Source organism: Pavona decussata, unplaced genomic scaffold (assembly GCF_977016875.1).
Source record: "Pavona decussata unplaced genomic scaffold, jaPavDecu1.1 SCAFFOLD_72, whole genome shotgun sequence".
Classification (NCBI taxonomy): domain Eukaryota; kingdom Metazoa; phylum Cnidaria; class Anthozoa; order Scleractinia; family Agariciidae; genus Pavona; species Pavona decussata.
The window spans coordinates 4,959,118-4,978,894 of NW_028145491.1; the positions used below are offsets into that span (position 1 = coordinate 4,959,118).

Genomic DNA, 19,777 nt, shown 5'->3' on the forward strand with positions numbered 1-19,777 from the left:
AATACAGCATGAAAAAGCCATTTTTGTTGCCGTGCACAGCTTCCCAAGCTCGCTCACTAGAGAGCATATAATCACTTTCAACATGCCACCCTGAAGAAGGCAGCACTGCCAGAAACGTCGGTGAACATATACCGAACTTTATAGGGTTAAAGAATACCAAAACCTTTTGTATCAGCATACAATCATTTCTAGTCGGACGATGACCTTTGAGTGCAAGTGGTATTGGGTTACAGGCAGTTCGTTGAGAATTTTTAAAAACGCGTTATAAGACTTGTATGGGAAATAAATTTTTGTCGATTCTGAAGCTTAAATAATGCTAAATTTAACTTTCATTCAATAAAATGAATAAAAATGACTCACCTCAGTCCTCAAAGTTCATTGGCTGCCTGGCCTGTAAGGATTGAGAATTCGCCGTCAACGACCTGTATTTGGTAGCCTCCCAAGCAGTCGTTTTTAGGGGACTCGTATTACCTCCTCCCCACCAGTACCCTAAAAACGACTGGTAATCGCTCATATTCGGTCCAAAAATACCCTTTGGTGAACTATTTTCAAAAATCGACTTTTTACTTCTGAGAGATTTGCAAAAATTTGAAAATGCGGTCAAAGTGCGGTTTTTCGGCCAACTGAAGGTTCAAAATAAGGTGCGAGAACGAAGCACTGTCAAATGCTTAAAATAACTTCAGTTGAAGTCAAACTTAACACAAACAATGAACAACTACTTTTGTTTATTTTCCAGTACTAAACATTTTCAAATGTATTCATTTTGTGATTCAAGCGGACACTTTATAACCACCATTGAAAAGCGCTAAAAATAGCGGCGAAATATGGGTAATATTTAACGGCGCAAAAGTACTCTTGGTACCTCCGTTTTCGATAATTTTACTTCACAGCCTTAACATATAGTTCTTAAACGTTCGCCATGCCAACTTTTAAGGTCGGATTCGAACGCTTCCCTCTAAGAAAATCGGAGAATTTTTGCAATGTGTTCGGCTCAAACGACACATGATTTATCGACTGGTGACGAGGCGTGGGGTGCCTGTGCTTTTAGTGAAAAGTCACCCTCGTTCCCAGGATCCTCCCCAACGTGAAAAACTTTGTTGCTGTGGCCATCTTTTTTGTGAAAGGCATGGATTCCATGGAAAATTCAGAGGAGAAAATTCAGTTAGAGACTCGTGGAACCTCAAACTCGGAAGCGAAGGAGCAGACACAAACAAGAGAGATTACACAAACGGATCATCTTAATCGAAGGTTACTGGATGCATTTCTTACGAGATTAAACAGCTCTGCGGAGTCATCAGAGGTCCCCAGAACAGATCAAATGGAAATAAACCGAAATAACGAGTTTGAAGATACTCAGGACTTCACAGACAACCAGAATACCAAAGAGTAAAGCGCTCATGGCAGATTTAAGGGAAATTTTTTTATCAGTCATCTGGTATGTTGACCTTTCAGAGCTCTACAGCCTGGGCATAAGCGGCTTTCGTCGACATATATGTGATACGTTTCAACTTCTCAGTAAAGGATATACTCTTCCATGAAGTTGGTCAGGTTCTTCGGCATCTTATTGCTGCTGTGAGAAAATGTGACTTGGAACGAGGGAGGCATTCCATGATTGCAGATCCTCATGGTTATATAAGCCCGTATTGTTTGTCTGGCTTGAATTCCTCTGGCTTGCGTCCTAATTTGTCTTCTCTTTGGCTCGCAGAGAGTTCTTTCGTCCTCCCCACGTCTAGCTGGACTCTCAGATTAACTAGATGCACTAGTTGCAGAATCCATGTTACACGAGGAAGCTTTTGCTTTGTAACTTTATGGAGGGGATTCCTCGTTGTCTAAACGTACAGCTGTTAACTGCAGAACTTAGGATTACAATCCGCAAAAGATTTAGGACAATAAGAGAAACTGGTTAACACTATACACTGGTGAAGAAGTAACTAATAAATTTAAACTGTTAAACTGTTCAAATGTGTATATGTCCCCCCCCCCCCCCCCCCAGCCTCCTCCACAGTCCATGCACTGTTGTCAGTTGCAGATCCTTGTCATTACTTTCCAGGAAAAAAGCCAGGGTCCATTCATAAGCAACAGCTTGAAGTCTAAACTAGGACTGACTTCAATCTTCATAAATGAGCTAGATGCAGTGAACTCTCCCATATAATAGCTTCTACAAGCAATAAAAATTGTACCTTTTAAATACCCAGTGGGTATTTGATTTCTCTGCCGTCACAGTTAATTATCATTTCTATTGTTTTTTAATGTTAAAATTGTAGTATGATTCTATGCACTCTTATTATTCTTGTCTTTTGTTTTGTTCTACTAGTTAGTTGCACGTTATATGCCAGTTAGCTGCACGTGGCAGTGACCAACTTGAAAGCCTAAGCTCCTTTGATCACTACACACATTTTACCTTTGATATTTATATATAATTTAATGTTGTCTTTATGTTACTTTTGTGATGTATTGTAATTTCCTTTTGTAGTAAACTTTTGAAATAGTGCATAAATAAAAAAATCTGAAATCTGGAGATGCTGCACCATCATGAACATTGCCTTTTTAGGGTGAAGAAGTATTTGTCAAACAAATGCCCAATATGATATCCTTGTCATTATGAACACCAAATCTTGGTCCCATAAGGTCTGTTCTGATGGGGCCTAACTAAAATGATACCATTGGTCCCCACCACTGTACCATAAATCTTTGAATTAGTGTCTTGAAATTAAAGGTATTTGAGGGGCAGTCATGTTAAATAGCTGACTGTGCAGATTCTTCCGATTTTTCACCTAGACTTGTTCTCATTTGAAGTTAGTTTTGGAAAATGTGGCATGACAACTCTTTTTGCCCTGTTCCTCACTTTCAAGTCTGTTCAAGGGGGAATGGCTGACTTACAATGCTATCAATGAATGTGCGGCTAATTACATGTCTGATCTACTCACAAAATATTGACCACCACATAATTTGGGATCAGCCTCTCAGGGCCAGATCACAGTCCCAAGATGTGCTATTTCTACCCATGGGGACTGCGCCTTTTCTATTCCTACCCCGAGACTATGGAACACACTATGGCTAACCATCAGAATTTCAGAGTCAGTCTCGACATTTAAAGCGTACATAAATTTTAAATTGTCACGTTTTTAGCCTTTTGCTGTTTCTTTTTTTTTTTATTGTAGACATTATCAATAATAATATGTATATGCAGTCAATTTATGTTTGTAGTGATACCAGTATTTTTAGGCTAATGGTTTTAATTTCCATTCAAATATTGTCAACACATTGAGGCTCAGTAAATGCATGCTAAGAACCATTATTATCATAAATTAATGAGGGTTGTAAGGGTTTTTCACAGACTTGCTTACAAGTCGAGCTTAGAGAGTAAGCGAGTGACTTTGAGAAAGTCTAGGGTTTTTCATTGTTGTAGTGTTGGTAAAATGACGAAAGATGACAAAAAGAGTGAATCCGATCATGTGAACAAACTATATATTATACATCTTTGTAACTCAGTTGTTGAGCAATACTTTAAGGCTAGTTCTGATGTCACAGGTTACCATGGAACAGGTTAGCTCTACAAAAAGGAGCTCTAAATTTCAGCTTTTGCAAATTATCTCAAAAACTAAGTTGGTGACCAACCGTTTTTATTGTTTTTCTGGAAAGCACCCTAAGTAATTCTTTAACTCCTTTGGCAAATATAAGACAAAAGTTATGTAGTAGGTTTTTTGTTCTGTAAAAGAAGCTTTTTTTTTTCTCTTACAGAAAATTATTCTAGATAACTTTCTTCCAAAAGTTTCTATTTAAAGTGGCACAATAAATGTTGCATACATGCAAAAAATCGTGATTGGTCACCGTGTAAAATTTCGAGATAAAAACAAATGTTTCCTGCAGCTTTTATTTCTGGTTTGCACGATTTCATGCGGCATTTCCACCCCCTGTGTTCTGCGTGCACCAATTTGATAGACATTTTGATTCACTTAGCTGACTTACACCTTAGCTATGGGGTGCATGGGTTATGCATGTGCACGCAGCTACCATTTTTTGGTCATGCTATTCTTGTGACGCTATGGCCCAACAATGTCATGAAAAGAAAATATTGAGAATTTATCAGTGAGCTTAAACTTACTGATCAGGTATCAAATTTGCACAGTATATTTGTTTTGGTTGGGAGGGGGAGAGGAGGGTGGGGCAGATGTCTAGAGCCTACAAAATAACCATAAAAAAGGCAACGCTAAGCAAGTAAGGATGTGGATTGTGTACAGCAGACGTAGAAATAGATTATTCTATATCCAGTAAATGTGTATTGCCATACCATATTTTCTTTCTTTAGCCAATAATCCCCATGCTTGTGTTTGCCCATACCCGCAAATACCGATATCTGTTATCAGTTCTAGTCATGCCTGAGAGGGCCATTCACCTTTCGAAACAAACCTTATTTGAACTGTAGTGAGAACAATCATATTATGAATTAGGAAGCAGGTGAAATAGTTGAGCAGGAAAGCGACAAGTTTAAGCGATGGATTAAGGAAAGCATATGTATTAGATCGAACACTCCTACTATGAACAGGGACGAGGGAGCCTATCAGCTTTCTCCCATATGGACACAAGTGATCTCCACCCCCAAACCAGGGGGGGAGGGGGTGTCTACAAAGTGACTTTGCGCATTTATCGCAATAATTAACACCTTCAGAAGCCTATTTAAGGCTTGATACTTTTCATGTTTTTCAAGTTTTGATAAAGATGGCTGACAGTCATCGAAACTGTCAGCATCAATAAGACATTAGCCTACGATTTAAGAACATTTAAATCGAAAGCAAAATCAAGTTTTACATGCGAACAACATCAGGCCAAAATTTCAAAGAATCATGGGAGGGAAAAATATCAAGCCCCAAGATACCATACTAGGCACCAAGATTAAGCAAAATCAAGTTTTGCGTGTAATCACACAAACAACAATAGCAGGCCACCATACTGGAATATCAGCAAGGCAACAGTATCAAGCACCGATATACCACACAAGGCCCTTATAAAGCAAATGAAGTTTTAATTGCACAAAGAATATCAGGCCCCAAGAGGTATCAGTATATCACACAAGAGAACAACATCATTGAAGCCCCGAAATACCAATAAATGTGTGTGCACATTAACATTGGGCCCCAATTTCAGGAAATCATATCACTCACGACATCAAACCCACACATACGAAAATCAGAGAGTTTTGGTCTAAAATAGGCATCATTTTCCAGGAAACTGATTATTGCTTGAAGAATTTAGTCGAGTAAGTTTCTAGGGAATTGACACTTAAAATTGTAGTTTGTTTTGGCTTGACTGTGATATATAGTGACAGAGTTTCTGGAAAATAGCAAGTCTGGGATAGGGTAGGGATTCTGGTCTTTAGTCTAGTATTGGGTTGCAAAATGCACCTGAACTTAGTAGAACTCCTAATTGATGTGTTGAAATGCTATGGTTCCATTTTCATTGGGTAATGTAATTTCTCTTCCATTGATTTCCAAGATCTCAACATTTATGAGTTTATTCGTTTTGAGCAGTTCTCATACTGTTTTCAGTTGGACTGTTTCTGGTAGCCATTACTTTTCAGGAACAGTAACGTCAGAATTCTACAGTGCAGTTTATATTACAGTCAGTTCCAAATAGGGAAAAGAGGGGCACAGACCTGTACTGACAGTAAATTTTGAGGTCATCTTCAGTTGATTTCCAATTTTGTTGGAAATGGTTAGCACCCTGAAAGCACCAAAAATCCCAAAACACTTAAAAATTTAAGATTTTATTCTTTACAACTCCTTTCTTCCACAACGTTTACAGATACATGTATTAAAAAAACATTCATAGATAGTATAATAAATAATTGTTATTACACTGTTTAACTAAATAATTATTGAAAACTAATGGAAAGAAATCATGGCACAGCAAGCAAGACTAACACTCAAATTATTCCATTAAATTGTGTTAAAAATACTATGATGAGAGTCACCTACAACAAAATATATCATGCTGGCAAAAATGAAAACAAGAAAGTTATTTTACAGCACTTTTATCAAGTTTACATTCTGCTTAGAATTGCTTGCTCTTAACTCATTAGTCCTGAACAAATACTGGTCACCCACCTCAAACACCCGACAATAAAGTTAACGTTTACAGTTATTTACAAATTACTGGTAATTTCAAAGCTACAGAAATGGCTGTTTTCAACAGTGATCTCCATTTGTAATTTGCTGTTTACATGCAGCATGGTTGATGACAGCATCCATCTCTTCTTGGGTGGTGGTCTCTTTGTGCTGTATCAGGTCTTTATCTCCGGCAGTGACACCCCAGCCATCTGGCTTCGACATGCTTGAAGAGAATGGCCTACCACTTGATGGCTTAAGGTTCTCCCAATAGGCTCTGCGTGCCCTATTTAGAATGTAAATGATGTCAAGAAAATCAGAACATTAAAGCATCTATGTATTTTAAGCACTGTACATGAAAGAAAAAAAAAAGGATTGTTTCAAAGCTACAGAGATGTTTTACCCACTTGAGTAGGGAGAGTTTTTTGATACCTTGGATAAGCTTTTTGAAGCCATTTCTAAGCCTTATTATGATAAATCAGTTTATAATCCTCCTTACAAAAATGATCTTAGATCTGTGCAACTTTGTTCTTCACAATTTAAACTAAGATGACAGAAGAGCTGTCAAAACATGTCTTCAAAAATCAAAAATGTTGTTTTTCATAAATTTTTAACCTGCCTGCTATCCAGACCTTTGGAAATAACAATAGACACTAAAGTTGCACAATCTAAGTAGACAACTTGTGGTCATGAAAGGCAAGAAATAGACCCTATGCAAAAAACAGCTGACATTTCCATTCACATTAGCCCAGCTGACCTTTTTCTTTAGTTCAAAAAGTCAAAAGAATATTCTACCTTGAATGAGGCTGGTAGGACCATGCATTTTGAATGCAGACAAAAAAAGACTATTAAAATATCAGCTATTTTTGCACAAGGTCTATGGAGGCCAATACACTGCATGGAAACAAGGTAATACTACTGAAATCTTACAATTTTTCACTATCAGGCACAGGCAACCCAAGTGGTCACGTGCCTTTTAACAACACCACCAGAAATAGTCTGGCTTTACAGCAATGATTATTGAATCATGAGTAATCACAACCAGAACATTAAATTTCCTCACCTAGCACGAACCCATGGTTTGGTATGCAGCCTTAGACCCTCCCCCCAAGGACCATGCTTTTCACTAGCTGGTGGCAGCTTTCCTCTTTCTTTAGCCAGCTGATTAACAAACAAGCAAGATTGTTAGTGGGTATTGTATGTCACATTGTTGTATGTTAAATTGGAGGGACTTTTGCAGGATCTTGCTAATTCTTTACATACCGACTTAATGTTTTGACATAAAGAATCTGAAGTCACTGCGATTTTTTTCACTGTTGTTTGTTTTGTTTTCGAGAAAAACGGAACCAGTTAGCTTAGTTGTTATTTGTAAAATTGTTTAATCAAACAATAAACGATTTAGACAAGCAAGTAACTGTCTAGTCTCCCATGTTGAAACAGAACAACCAAAGCAGAATTGGTCTACATTCACCACTGGATCATTTCCATTTACTCTATGCCATTTGGCTCTCTTGTATTTTTGGCAGTGATTGCTGCCCATAGAGGGTACAGATCACTTCCCATGGACAGAATGATATCACGAAGAGACAGCCAGGTTACTTGGTATTAATCAAAAATTTATAGAGACTCTCAATTTGAATTTCAGGCAAATTTCGTATGAATTTTATGCACTTTGGGGGATCAATTATGAGTAACCAATTCAGTGTGTCCTTTTTATTAGTCGATTAAAAAATACATGATTTCTGGAGTGACATTCTCTTTTAGCCTGGTTGCTGTAGCATGTATCAACTGGGAGTATATAGCTTCCGGGCCTCCCTAGATGGGCCACTAGTCCATCACAGGGTTACCTCTAGTAGCCAGTAGTAATAGGAGGGAGACAATATGGAGCAAAGTAAAAATCCCAGTATGCTTAACAGTGAACCACCAACCTCCCAAACACTTAACTACACCACCAAAACCAAATAGGACCTCAAGCCCCTGTAGTAGTACTACTATTGCGGTCTTTACTCAATCTTTCAGGTATTTTACATGAATGTGACTTGTGTAAGGGGACAGCGAAACAGCAGAGTTCACATTTGAGTGCAAATATATGAAATTTCTTATATTTGGAAATTGCCGATGAAAATTTTAGAGACCATCACAGTTACGTACACAAGTTGAGAAGCTGTCAAAAGAAAGCTTGACAAAACAAAATTGAGGCTTGAATAGGGTTCAAACCCGTACCTTCTGTGATACTGTACTGTTGCAGGATTCCTGGGGGGGGGGGGGGGGGGAGCAAAGGATTTTTTGGGGTTTGAAATTTATGTGTTAAGTCGATGTTAAACCACAAGGAAGCTGTTATTTTAATATTCACTGGATGGTATCGCAGGTCATGGGTTCGAATCCTGTTCAAGCCTGAATTTTTTTCAGGCTTTCTTTTCGCAACTGCTTAAATTGCGTAGTAACTGCGAGGATCTTTCTTCTATTTGGTATACTGTTTGTTTTTATCGAATTATGATTAGATGTAGTGTAAAATGTAATGGCATCCAGATAGCTTTTGAATGCTGCAAACCAGGGACATGTTTCTACATAACATTTGTCATCCAAATAAAACAAAATGCATTTTTCCTGTTTATTTTGAATAAAAAGTACATTACCTCCTCTGCCACAGCTCTGATGTGGTATGGTTCGATTCCACAACAGCCACCAATGTAACGAATTCCAGCATTGTATGCATCACGGCCAAACTTGTGGGCATCCCATCGTGTCATGATACGAGGCTCCAAGGCTACAAATGAAGATGAACATCGTGACTTTGGTGTTCCTTTTTGTATTCACTGTGCTTCAGACCAGTTAACTCAGTTATAAGTTGTGCAATGTTGGTAAAATAAAAAAGGAAACAAACTTTGTTGGTCTTTTATTCATTTCATTGGTAAACAGGCTTTTAGACAGGAATTTAACTGGTTGTCTTAGAGGAATGTGTGTGGTATTATGTTTTAAAGTGCCCCTGGGACGAAAAATTTTCTGCTTTTGCGAACTAAATAACAGCAGAATACAGTTTATGAAGTAGAATCCATATGAAAATTAGCCATGCGGAATTTTTCATGTTGAGCCAATGACGTCACTTCCTGTAATTTGAGCCTTAACTTCCGCAACAAGGCCAAGTAATGGCGGTCGTGAAATCTCGAATAAAAAGGTAAAAAAAAAAGTACTTCCAATCGCCGTAAAGGATTGAAATTTGGTAACATGAGTAAGAAGGTCATATTCTACACGAAAATGCAAAAAGATGGAAAATGAAATTTTCGTCCCAGGGGCACTTTAAGGATCAAGTAAAATGTTGCTGATTTTTTTTTTTTTTTAAGTGGGCTTCCAAAGGACGGCTGTGAAATCTACTGGCTAAAACCTTGTTGGTAAATGCAAGTTCTTTGTTGTACTCATTGTCACTAATTACAGGATAAGAAAAGAACTAACCAAAAGGAAATTCTGGCAAATCAATAAATCCCTGCTTGCCAGCGTCAGGGGTAAAATACCCAAGAGGTTGAACCATCAGGTGTTTTTTTATCCCAGCAGCATCAAGAGCCTCCTTCATCAAACGACATGCTTCAATACTTTCATCAGGGCCAAAGTGGCAATTTATTCCAATGATATCAGCACCTTTAATAAAAAGAGGTCACAATATCTAATTAATGAGCACTAGGCTTTTGATAATACTGTACTTTAAGCCATGCCAATTTGGCATTCTGATTGGCTGAAATCAGTGATCATGAAATCAGTGATCATTTGCAATGGCAGATTCCTTGCTTTCACAAAACCACAATTTATCCTAAGTTTCTTCAATGTGAACTATCAAATTTCCACTGTTCAAGCTGTCAAGTATTGTGTGGTTCCAGAAAATATCCATACCCCCACCACGGAGGGAATTGGAAATTCCAGAGGGGTGGGGGGGTCAATGGCCCAGGAAATTCCAGAGGGGAGGGGGGGTTAATGGTTGGATAAGTTTCCGAGGGTCAACTTCACGTTCTTGTCAGACATAAATGTTCAAAATTGTAACTTACCAACTTTGCAACTTCGTAAATCTTTCTTGAAGACTTTACTTTGTTTAACTGTTTTAAAGAAACCCTTGTTACATTAAAAACATGTTTCCCTTATCCGAAAAGCCTTTGTAAGCGAAGTACTCCAATTCTATGTCTGTGTTGCGTGACTCAGTTATAATAAAACTGTTGTTTGTGAAACTTTCTTGCGTAGAAGATATTGTTTACTGGCAACAGTTGAATTTGTATTAATGTTTAAAAGGGAAAATTTTGTATGGCTGTAAAGTGAAAGCCCCAAATTTACATAAAACATTAAAATATTTGTTTTTTATTTTTGTATGTTGTGCGGGCAAAGGTCAATTCCCGGGGTCAATTACAGCTGGTTGGTCAAAACTGACCCGTGTTAAAACTTATTTTGTCCAAAGTATTTCAACTTAAAGTCCAAAACTATTAACTTAATTTCTATGCCAAAATTCAACAAAATAGAGCCAATTCAACATTCTTTTAATGCGTTATTGATCTCATACAAAATTTGCATAAGAACGTGAACGTGCTAATTTCGTTTTGCGGCTCCATTTCGTCTGCGGTTTCAAGTTACAATCTGAAAGCTCTATTTGTCTCCCTGCCCTGCTAATAATGCTTATTTTGTCCGTGCTATTCCGATTCAATAGGAAAACTATCGACTAAAATAACTAGACTGAATGATTACCAGGAGAAAAATCATCAATTGAGTAGAACTAAAGCGATAATCTTTTTGATCTTCTAAAATTTGCATAGGAACGTAAACATGACATATGCAAATTAAATGAAAACACATTTTTGTATTGCCGGACTTTTTTATTCCAACAATTTAGATTTAAAATCTTTAGCGAAGCTAATGGTTAAGTTTGATGTCAATGACCACAGGTAAATATACAACACAACAATTATTTCAGTATCAAGAGCTTTTTGGCAAAGTCTACCGGTGAAATTGAACGGCGCGCGCGCTCTTCGATAACGCATATTTTCCCCTCGTGTAGGCAGTTGTTGATATTTCTGAAATGTTCACATCAAACTGATTTTTGAGGCGTTCTTTTGAAATAAAACTTTTCCAGAGGGGGGTAGGGGTGTATTCTGTATTTAAGGAATTTCCGAAGGGGTGGGGGGTTAAAAAAATTCCTCGAAAATGGAAAATCCTGGGGGGTGGGGGGGTCCTATGTGAAATTCCCTCCGTGGTGGGGGTGTGGATATTTTCTGGAACTACACATTGCTTAGAAATTCTTTCTATTGACTGCTCAATCCAACATTTTGGCAACAGAGGTTCGGCTCAATTTCGAGTTGATGAAACGAAAAGTATGCATTTTTCTTTGTTTGTGTAGTACCAATCAATCCATTGTGACGCTGATTTCTGGCAATTTCATTACAAAATCCCTGCTTTAATCCAAGCTTACTGAAAGGTTTTTAAAGCACATTTTTGGTCCATGTTACCACATTAATACTTAATAACTGTAATTTCTCTTTCCTTTCTAAGCGAGAGAACATCCAATGCAGACTTCTTCCATTTCATATTTACATGTGAAAATTATCACACCTAAACCGGACAGTGCCCTAGTGGTCACTCAACTTGAAAACAAAGCAAACAACAGCTTATTCAAACTCAACTGCTTCCTCATCCCTTCACGACTGCTTAAGTTAACTGAACAAAAAAAATCCTGGGCCAAACTGGGATTTTCGTTGCAGTAGGCAGGGGGTTTGCTGAGGTCAAACTGCTTATCAAAACTGTGATTCAACCGAGGCAAAATAAGGGCAAACAGTCTCAAGCGGTACTGTATGCTAGTGGTGCAATTAAAAACAAGCCTATTATCTTGAAAAGTTACAGCATGTAACAATCTAGAAAAACATCATTAAACAAGTAAAAGTGCACAAGAATCAACTACTACGTGAAGTTTCAGTGACATGAGAATATAAATTTGGAATTCAGTGCCATTAAAAAAATACTTTAATTGTAAATTGTGCAGCTGCTGTTATACCTGCATGAGCCAAGCGCACTGCACATTCCCCTGTAGGAATGCCGTGCAAATCTCCTTGGGGCCCAATGCACAGTGAAACAGCAGTTGGTTTGCCTGTGGCTTTACATGATTCCACTGCCCATTCTGCTTCTTCCACATGTTCAAAGTACTGAGAATATAACACAATATTTTATTAATCACTCCCCGAAAGGGCTTTTCAGTGATAATTTTATTATGTTATACATAGCTTAAGCTATACAAATTCAACTTACTTAAATCTACTCACAAGTTGAAGTGACACTTGATTTAAGACTTATACTAGACTTTTGTTGACTCAAATGAAACCTGTATTGCCAATTTGTCACACACTTTCAAGGTTCTTAAGAACAAATTACATTGCTTCACAAAGGACATGCATAGATGTATGAAGAACAACTTTGTGAAAAAATTCACCACTTGTTACAGATGTCATCACTATCAACCCCATCACCTCTTGAACCACTATTCCATGTACCAAAGAAGTCATCATTATCATCATCATCATCACCATTTTCATTATTGGGTACTTACCTCAGCGAGCAAAAAGTCTACATCGTTCGTCTTGAAGATTTCAATTTGCCTCTCAAATTCTTTTTGACAAGCCTCTTTTCCTTTACCACTCAGATATGTTGGTGTTTGACAAACTCCTCCACAAACCAAAGCATCCCCCTCATTGGCCACTTCAAAAGCAATGTCACATGCAGCCTGGTTGATTGCTTGGCACTATTGATGAAAAAGAATACATTTGTCTTCTAAAAACTACCATGCATTAGTAACGCCAAGGAGTTCTCAAGTATGAAAGTAAATATTTACAAGGTAAGTTTGAGAAAACGATTAAGTCCTTGAAGAAAAAAAAATTATAGCTGTTTGCACACAAACAATGTCTAAACCTTAAATCGCATGTTGTTTGCAAATATATTAAGACTCGGTCGAGCAGTATGCACTGTGTGCCCCATCCGAAGTTTGGTGGACAACCAAATTTTTCTGTTTACTGAGCTGTTGGTTGTAAGAAAGATCTGCACACTATTGATATTGCATCACCATTCAAGTGTGTGCATTTTTACGTGTATGGATATCAAAGGTCATCGCAAAATTAATCTTGATTATTTCCGAATAAATGTACCTTAAACAATTATGTTCATGCATGCAGATGGCAATCTATCTTTAGAAGTTGGTGGCAGACATTTTTTGGGGTGAATACAAATCTACATTGACAAACGTAGCATCTCAGTTTAGGATACCAAAATATAGACTTTAATGATGGAATTTTTTGGTTTTTTGAAACAAGACTAAGGTGAACTATTCCAGATGTTACATCAAATTAAATACCATAAGTTGCATAGTGCAGTTGGAGCAAAAATTATTAATTACTCCCTGAGAACTCCGCAGTGCAGTTTATTGAAATCAGGAAGAGCTAAGTTCTCTCTAAGGTGGAATATCGCTCCATGACAGTCTTCATGATTGCACATGTCCGGCTTGGCAAGATTTTACTCAAGATTTTACTCAACAAGATTGCAGCTGTGATTGCATGGCTTAAGCTTGGCAACAATCATTATTTAAACTAGCGATGTGGTCATGCTAATATATTATGCCACAACTGCAGTTTTATGAGGGTATAGATGCAAAACAAGCGTTAGAAGCAGCACTTATCTGTGAAAACTGACACTTAGCTTACACCCTAACCATACAACGCACAGCATTTTGACACAACTTACAAGTCTGCAATTACCCATGTTAATTTCAAAAATCGTTTCCATGTAAATTACTTCAATACTCATTGTTATATCTAAGTATGTTATCTGGGAGTTGGGGATTCCAAGAGTCAGAGAAACAAGGCAAACTTACAGTGTTCAGTAATAAAACAAATACATAAACATATTTATTACAATCTGGAGGAAAATTTTTACTTGTGAGTTAGCAAAGTGTCCCAAGAAATCCTGGCTGGTAGAATAAAACTCACCCCAATTTGTGCTGCTGTATTTCCTCGATTTCCAAGTTTATCATCACTGGCATAAAATGTGAATGTCTGCATTACATCAGAGCCAGCCCTGAGAAACTCTCTGTGCAGTTCTTTGACTGTACAGTAAAAACAGGGTGGATTAGAGTTCATACTTGTATGTAACTGTCCTGAGAATGCATTACCCTATTACTTGAGTTAGTGTCATCAATCTAACTTCCAATGATTGAAATGACAAAGGAACGGAACATGGATGGGTGGAAAGGCAGGAGTAAAGAGGGAAGGGACTGAGCAGGAAGGAAGTGGACACCAGGACACTACCTTTTTTTTTTTTTTTTTCAAACATACATTTATGAGGTGGGGGTCACTGACTACATGTACAAGAAACAGCTCAAATTAATTGTCATATCTTACATTGGCAAAGGCAAATACAAAGAGAGGTGGAGACAGCCAGGATTGAGCCTACCCTGAATACTGACTAGGGAAATGTCTGTTGCAGGTAGGTATTCTTGAGGGAGGAAGAGAGAGGACTCTGGGAATGTGGTTGGCTCATCAGGCTGACCTGCCTTGGAAATGCACTCTGGGTGCCTAAATGTTTTGCAGCAATACCTAAAACTTCACATATTGGAATCCTAACTTCTCAGCTTTTGGCCTTGTGGGCTCCATGAAATTTTTTCTTAGGCAACAGCCTTGTGTTTGCTTCACAACTGAATCAATGTGCAGAATATCCTTTATCATGTAACTCAAGACAAAATCAAACTCCTGTGTATGACTCGATGACACAATGCGAGGTACCACTACTTTTTCTCCTGGTTTGTGTCAATGACACTTTTGAATCGACATGAAATGTCAAAATTAACCAACTGAAAAGGGTATACATGTACCATCTGCTATACCAAAATATGACTCTTTGTTAAGAATAAGCACAGGTGTTCTTTCACCTCTCCCCATCTCTTCTCATTTTTCCTGCTCCTTGCCTTTGTATTGACTTGTAATGTGCAGTTCCAGAAAATATCCATACCACCCCACGGAAGGTTTTTTTATTTTAACCCCCCACCCCCTCAGAATTTCTGTTCCAGAGGGTTTGTGCTGACCCCCACCCCTCCAGAATTTCCAGGTTTTTAAAACCCTTCTCCCTGAACCCCTCAGAAGTTCAAAATCCATTTAGACTAAGAAAATTGACGACGCACACTATTACGATCATGTTTTTTTATTATTGAAGCAACGTCGACTACTCTAGTTCAGCTATTTACAACACTTCGCTATTTTACTTGTTTATCCTTTTGCTAAAATTATATCTGGAAAATTGGAGAAAACTCAAAAGTGGTCGATTTTTTACGTCAATAAAACACGGCTTAATTCTTTGTTGTTGCGTAGTTTACGTTTATAACTTTCTCCAGCGCTTAAGAATTAAGTTATCTCTATCACGTTACAACTTTTCTTTTTCCCCTAAAAACGACCGGCCTTTGCAAATTCCATGTTTGTTATGACCTCCGCAGAAAAACGTTTGCTATTTTAATACTGTGAAGAAACCGCTATGAATATAAGTTGCACATTAAATATACGATGCTGGATTTTAATTTATCAAGCAGAAATTTTGAAGAACTTTGAAAACCCAGTCGAAAACTGGCTGCATGCACAAGAATTGAAAGCCGCCTTTGTGAACAGTTTCAAAAGGTTCTCCTTTCAAAACTTCAAAATTAATTAGTCTGTGGATTCATGTCTTGGCACTGAGATCGTGAATGAAATGAATTCGAGAAAGAAAAGAAGTTTGTGTTTTCAACGTTTTACATCAGGTTTTTAAGAAATAAACGTCACTGTCTCACGTCCAATGGAATTCAATCTTGAGCAAAATTTGCATACATCAGTCTACATCGGGAAAGTTTTGCATTTGGTGCCACGGGATCAAATTTCAACTCCAATGTTCATCAATATTCACTGGATGGAAATATCTCTGCAGAATCTTTTCCCTTTCTCTCAGAAAATCTTTTTTGTGAAAGATTGCATTGGAGAAATTACACGTTTTGTGGCCGCGGTAAAATAATTTTCCGTGGGAGATAAATTCATCGGACACGACAGCGTTGACAGCACGCCCGTTGTATATTTCGTCATGTCAGAAATAGATTTCAACCGCAAACTAGCCTGTGGAACTACGAGAAGGCCATGCTCATCCAGATAGTTGCTTTGTTCAGAAACCTTTTAATCTCCTCATTTGATGCTATTTAATTCAAAACTCGAAGAAAGTCACAGCCATGCACGGCATGACATGAGGCTGATTGATCGCGACACAAAGTTGAACTTCAAAGAAAAATACCTGTCACGCGTTACTTTCGCTTATCAGAAGGATTAACCAGACAACACTTCTACCAAAATGTCTTTTCCAGAATGATTCATCGTTTGCGCTGCTTTTGTGTTGGATTATAATTATTTTTCCGCAGTGGCGACTGAAAATTCTTGTCAGCCAACTTTGTGCCACGCTTACAATTTTTTCATGAATCTCCTTACCCTCTGGAGAAATTCTTCATAGGAACACCCCCCAACCCCTCAGAAATTTCTGTCTATTAACCCCCCCCCCCCCTCGGAATTTCCATTGACCTTCCGTGGGGGGGGGGGGGGGGGTATGGATATTTTCTGGAACAACACAATGCAATTTATTTTGGGCCACTCCCCACTATCTGAATGCCGGGAACAGGCTAGCTCAAGATTTCCACACTTAACAAAACAAATTAGCTTAATCTGCAAATCAAATGTTCCTACTCTGATACCCAAGGCCCAAGGTTTCAGAGTAGAAAATTTCAGAATTTGTGGGTGGGTTTTTTCCCAAGTTTTGGGAGGTCAGGAGTCTTCAAGGACAGGGTTTTGCCTTTGTGAGTGAAAGGCCAATTTTATACCCAGGACGCATTATCCGTCTGGACCAACTTGGGCAAATATTTGTTGTTCGTCTGGTTAATCATCTCCAGTATAAAACACAAAATATTTTTTTCATAGCTTGTCTAGATGCATAATGCATCTTATGCCCTGTTTATACTAGAGACAAATAACCAGATGAACAACAAATATTTGCCCAAGTTCGTCCAGACGGATAATGCCTCCTCTAGCATAAAAACGGCCAATGGCTCGCTTGTATGGGGCTTGCAAAGTGTAAGGTGTTGTTAAAACAGGGCTCAAAATAATTTGTTGCTTGGACAAGGTCCATTTTTGACCAGACTAATATTTCAAACAACCCATGCCAGTTCATCCGCATCACAGACAGGGGTCATGGGTTTGATTCCTGTACAAGCCTGAATTTTTTCAGGCTTTCTTTTTGCAACTGGAAGTTGTGTAAGTAACTGGGCATGCAATGGTCTTATATTTAATCTTTCAATTGCCGTTCAAATATATGTTTCATGTATTCATGTTCATTTGGAAACAGGAATAATGTTACGGTGATAATTTTCTAAACCAGCTCAAAATTATTATGTCTATTGAATTAAAGAGGGGGGGGGGGGGGGAGTATCACGCAAATTTGCTGTCATTTCAAAACCCAAAAAATGTTTGTCTGTCAGCAGAAAAAAAGAAATAATTGTCAAGTTTGATATAAATTATCACCCCAGTGCAATAAAGCTGTCGATTAGTGCCTCTGGCCAGAGACAGAGTAGGCCGGTATGGATTGAAACTTGAAAAATGTTAGGGTAGTTAATGTTTTTTCCAGTTCTTGCATTTTGTTTCCAAAATGCGCTAGAACAGATCATGAGTTGTTCCTTTCAAGAATTTAGTTGATTTCTTTCCATTCGTCATTCTAGAATTATTTGTCAGCTGATTGAAGGTCTTATTTAATCATTTTTAACAAAAGATACAACTTCCCTTCCCCTTTAAGCATACGTGACCGGACAAAAATTCTGGACATTCAAGAATTTGACCGGTCAAGCCCTCATTCTGAGCGGACATTATATTGTCTGTTGACTGGCCGTTATTTTGAGCCCTGTAAAATAATTCTGTCTGTAAAGTATAAAAAGCCATTTACTGAAGATACAAATTTATCCTCAAGAAGAAGAATATGAATGGCTTTTTGTCCCTGGAGAAGTCGAATGTAAACAAACGAATCTTCTAAAGTGGAAATGCCTCCTCGCCATCCCGCTTCCCCGTTGTAGTTTCGGGCGCATTGATAAGCGTCATGTTGTTTTTTGGGGTTTCAACAACGAGTCGGAGTGCAAAAAAGATTTCCCACCCAACACTTTTGAAGGTTGCAAGTATCGAAATTCAAAATGAGGAATGTATGGGGCGTGAACATGGGACCAAACCGCCGTATTTCATGGGCAAAGAACAACAAAACAACCGGAAAAATGACTACGAATGTTTGCAATGGCTAGCAAGAAAATGAAAAGGTTAACTTTACCTGCCGAAGGACACTCTACATTTACTTCTGGCGTCCATGGACCAGCTCGAACATAGCCACGTTTCTCTAGGGCAAAGACGAAACCGCCATCGCCAATAACAACTTCACCGGCGTCGAGTCTTTCAAGGATACCACGTTTCTACGAAATCGATATGAAATTGAATTAAGTAACTCAACATAAGCTTACTAAGACGGCTAGTAATCAAGAATCAACATTTATCTTACTGATGCCATCTTTGTTCAGAACCTAGCAGAAACCAAGAAGATAACGTCGTTTTTCCAGCGATCAACACAAATACGTATTCAACCTTTATCTACCACGTAAAAACTGCCATTTGTAAACAGGAAATTGTAGCTTGTGTAGCCAGGTTGAAAACCGGTCAATGGAAGGGGTATGTTCTGATTGGTTCAACTTGCCCGCCAAAACCGGCGTAGTTCGTTTGGCTTGCGTGACAGGCTCGACAAGGTTTATCAATGGCACGACTCGTGATCGTCGATCAATGACTGAATTTTCGAAGAGGTTTACACGCAAAGTCGTAATATTTCAATAAACATTTCGATTTTTGCAAAGTGAGCGTGATGAACGGATTTATTATAGCTTATGATACTAGATATCTACTAAACAACTAATTTTCGGTGAATGATTTCACATCAACTGATGTGATGTCGCTATGGTTGGATTCTTTGCAAAACCAGTTTTACATGTAAATTCAACAGAAGAAGATCATTGCAGTTGCGAAATGAAACAGGGCTGAATGAAAGCCTGAAAAAAATTCAGGCTTGAACGGGATTCGAACCCATGACCTCTGCGATGCCAGTCCGCCGAAAGCTTTATAAGCGGCGCAAAGTCTGAATGGGAATATTTACGATCAGGTTTTATAGTACGTAGAATAATGAGATACCTTGTTTCTACGGTGTATTGCCTATTGTCTGTTTGCTTCTTTTGCTGATTTGTTTGAGGCCATTTTAACGAGTTATCGCTTCCTAGGTTTCCTACCTCTTATATAAACCCGATCATATAAAATATTGATCAAAAAAGATATCGAAAACATCGTAAAAGAAATACACAAGGCAAGAGCATGACGTTTCTGCGTCATCATGTCCCTATTATCAAATGCAAATTATTAAGGTTAATAATTAACAATTAACCTTAATAATTTCCATTTGCTTTAAAATCGTAAATATTCCCATACAAACTCTTATACTTGCGCGGTGACCACTATTACGCAAGACGAATCTGCAAAACTAATTATAGTGATACGTCAAAACAGGTGAAAAATATTCTAATCGCATCAACAGCAAAC

General features: G+C 38.1%; 1 protein-coding gene across 1 annotated transcript; it reads right to left on the bottom strand.

Annotated features, from left to right (window-relative positions):
• Positions 1-5,748: 5,748 nt before the first annotated feature.
• Positions 5,749-18,855, bottom strand: LOC146477106 (betaine--homocysteine S-methyltransferase 1-like). Its single transcript, XM_085114076.1, has 9 exons — positions 18,699-18,855; positions 18,474-18,612; positions 14,102-14,217; positions 12,673-12,864; positions 12,124-12,271; positions 9,555-9,737; positions 8,741-8,871; positions 7,168-7,265; positions 5,749-6,390 (listed from the first exon to the last, which is right to left on the bottom strand). The coding sequence occupies exons 1-9, from the start codon at positions 18,705-18,707 to the stop codon at positions 6,186-6,188; spliced, it is 1,221 nt and encodes a 406-aa protein (XP_084970202.1). The 5' UTR covers positions 18,708-18,855; the 3' UTR covers positions 5,749-6,185.
• Positions 18,856-19,777: the final 922 nt, after the last annotated feature.

Excerpts from the sequence above, each read along its gene's own strand:
- LOC146477106 (XM_085114076.1), bottom strand. Across the intron at positions 9,738-12,123 it reads AGTGCGCTTGGCTCATGCAG|GTGCTGATATCATTGGAATA; the intron begins GTATAACAGCAG and ends TTTTTATTAAAG. Across the intron at positions 8,872-9,554 it reads TTTGCCAGAATTTCCTTTTG|CCTTGGAGCCTCGTATCATG; the intron begins GTTAGTTCTTTT and ends CTTCATTTGTAG.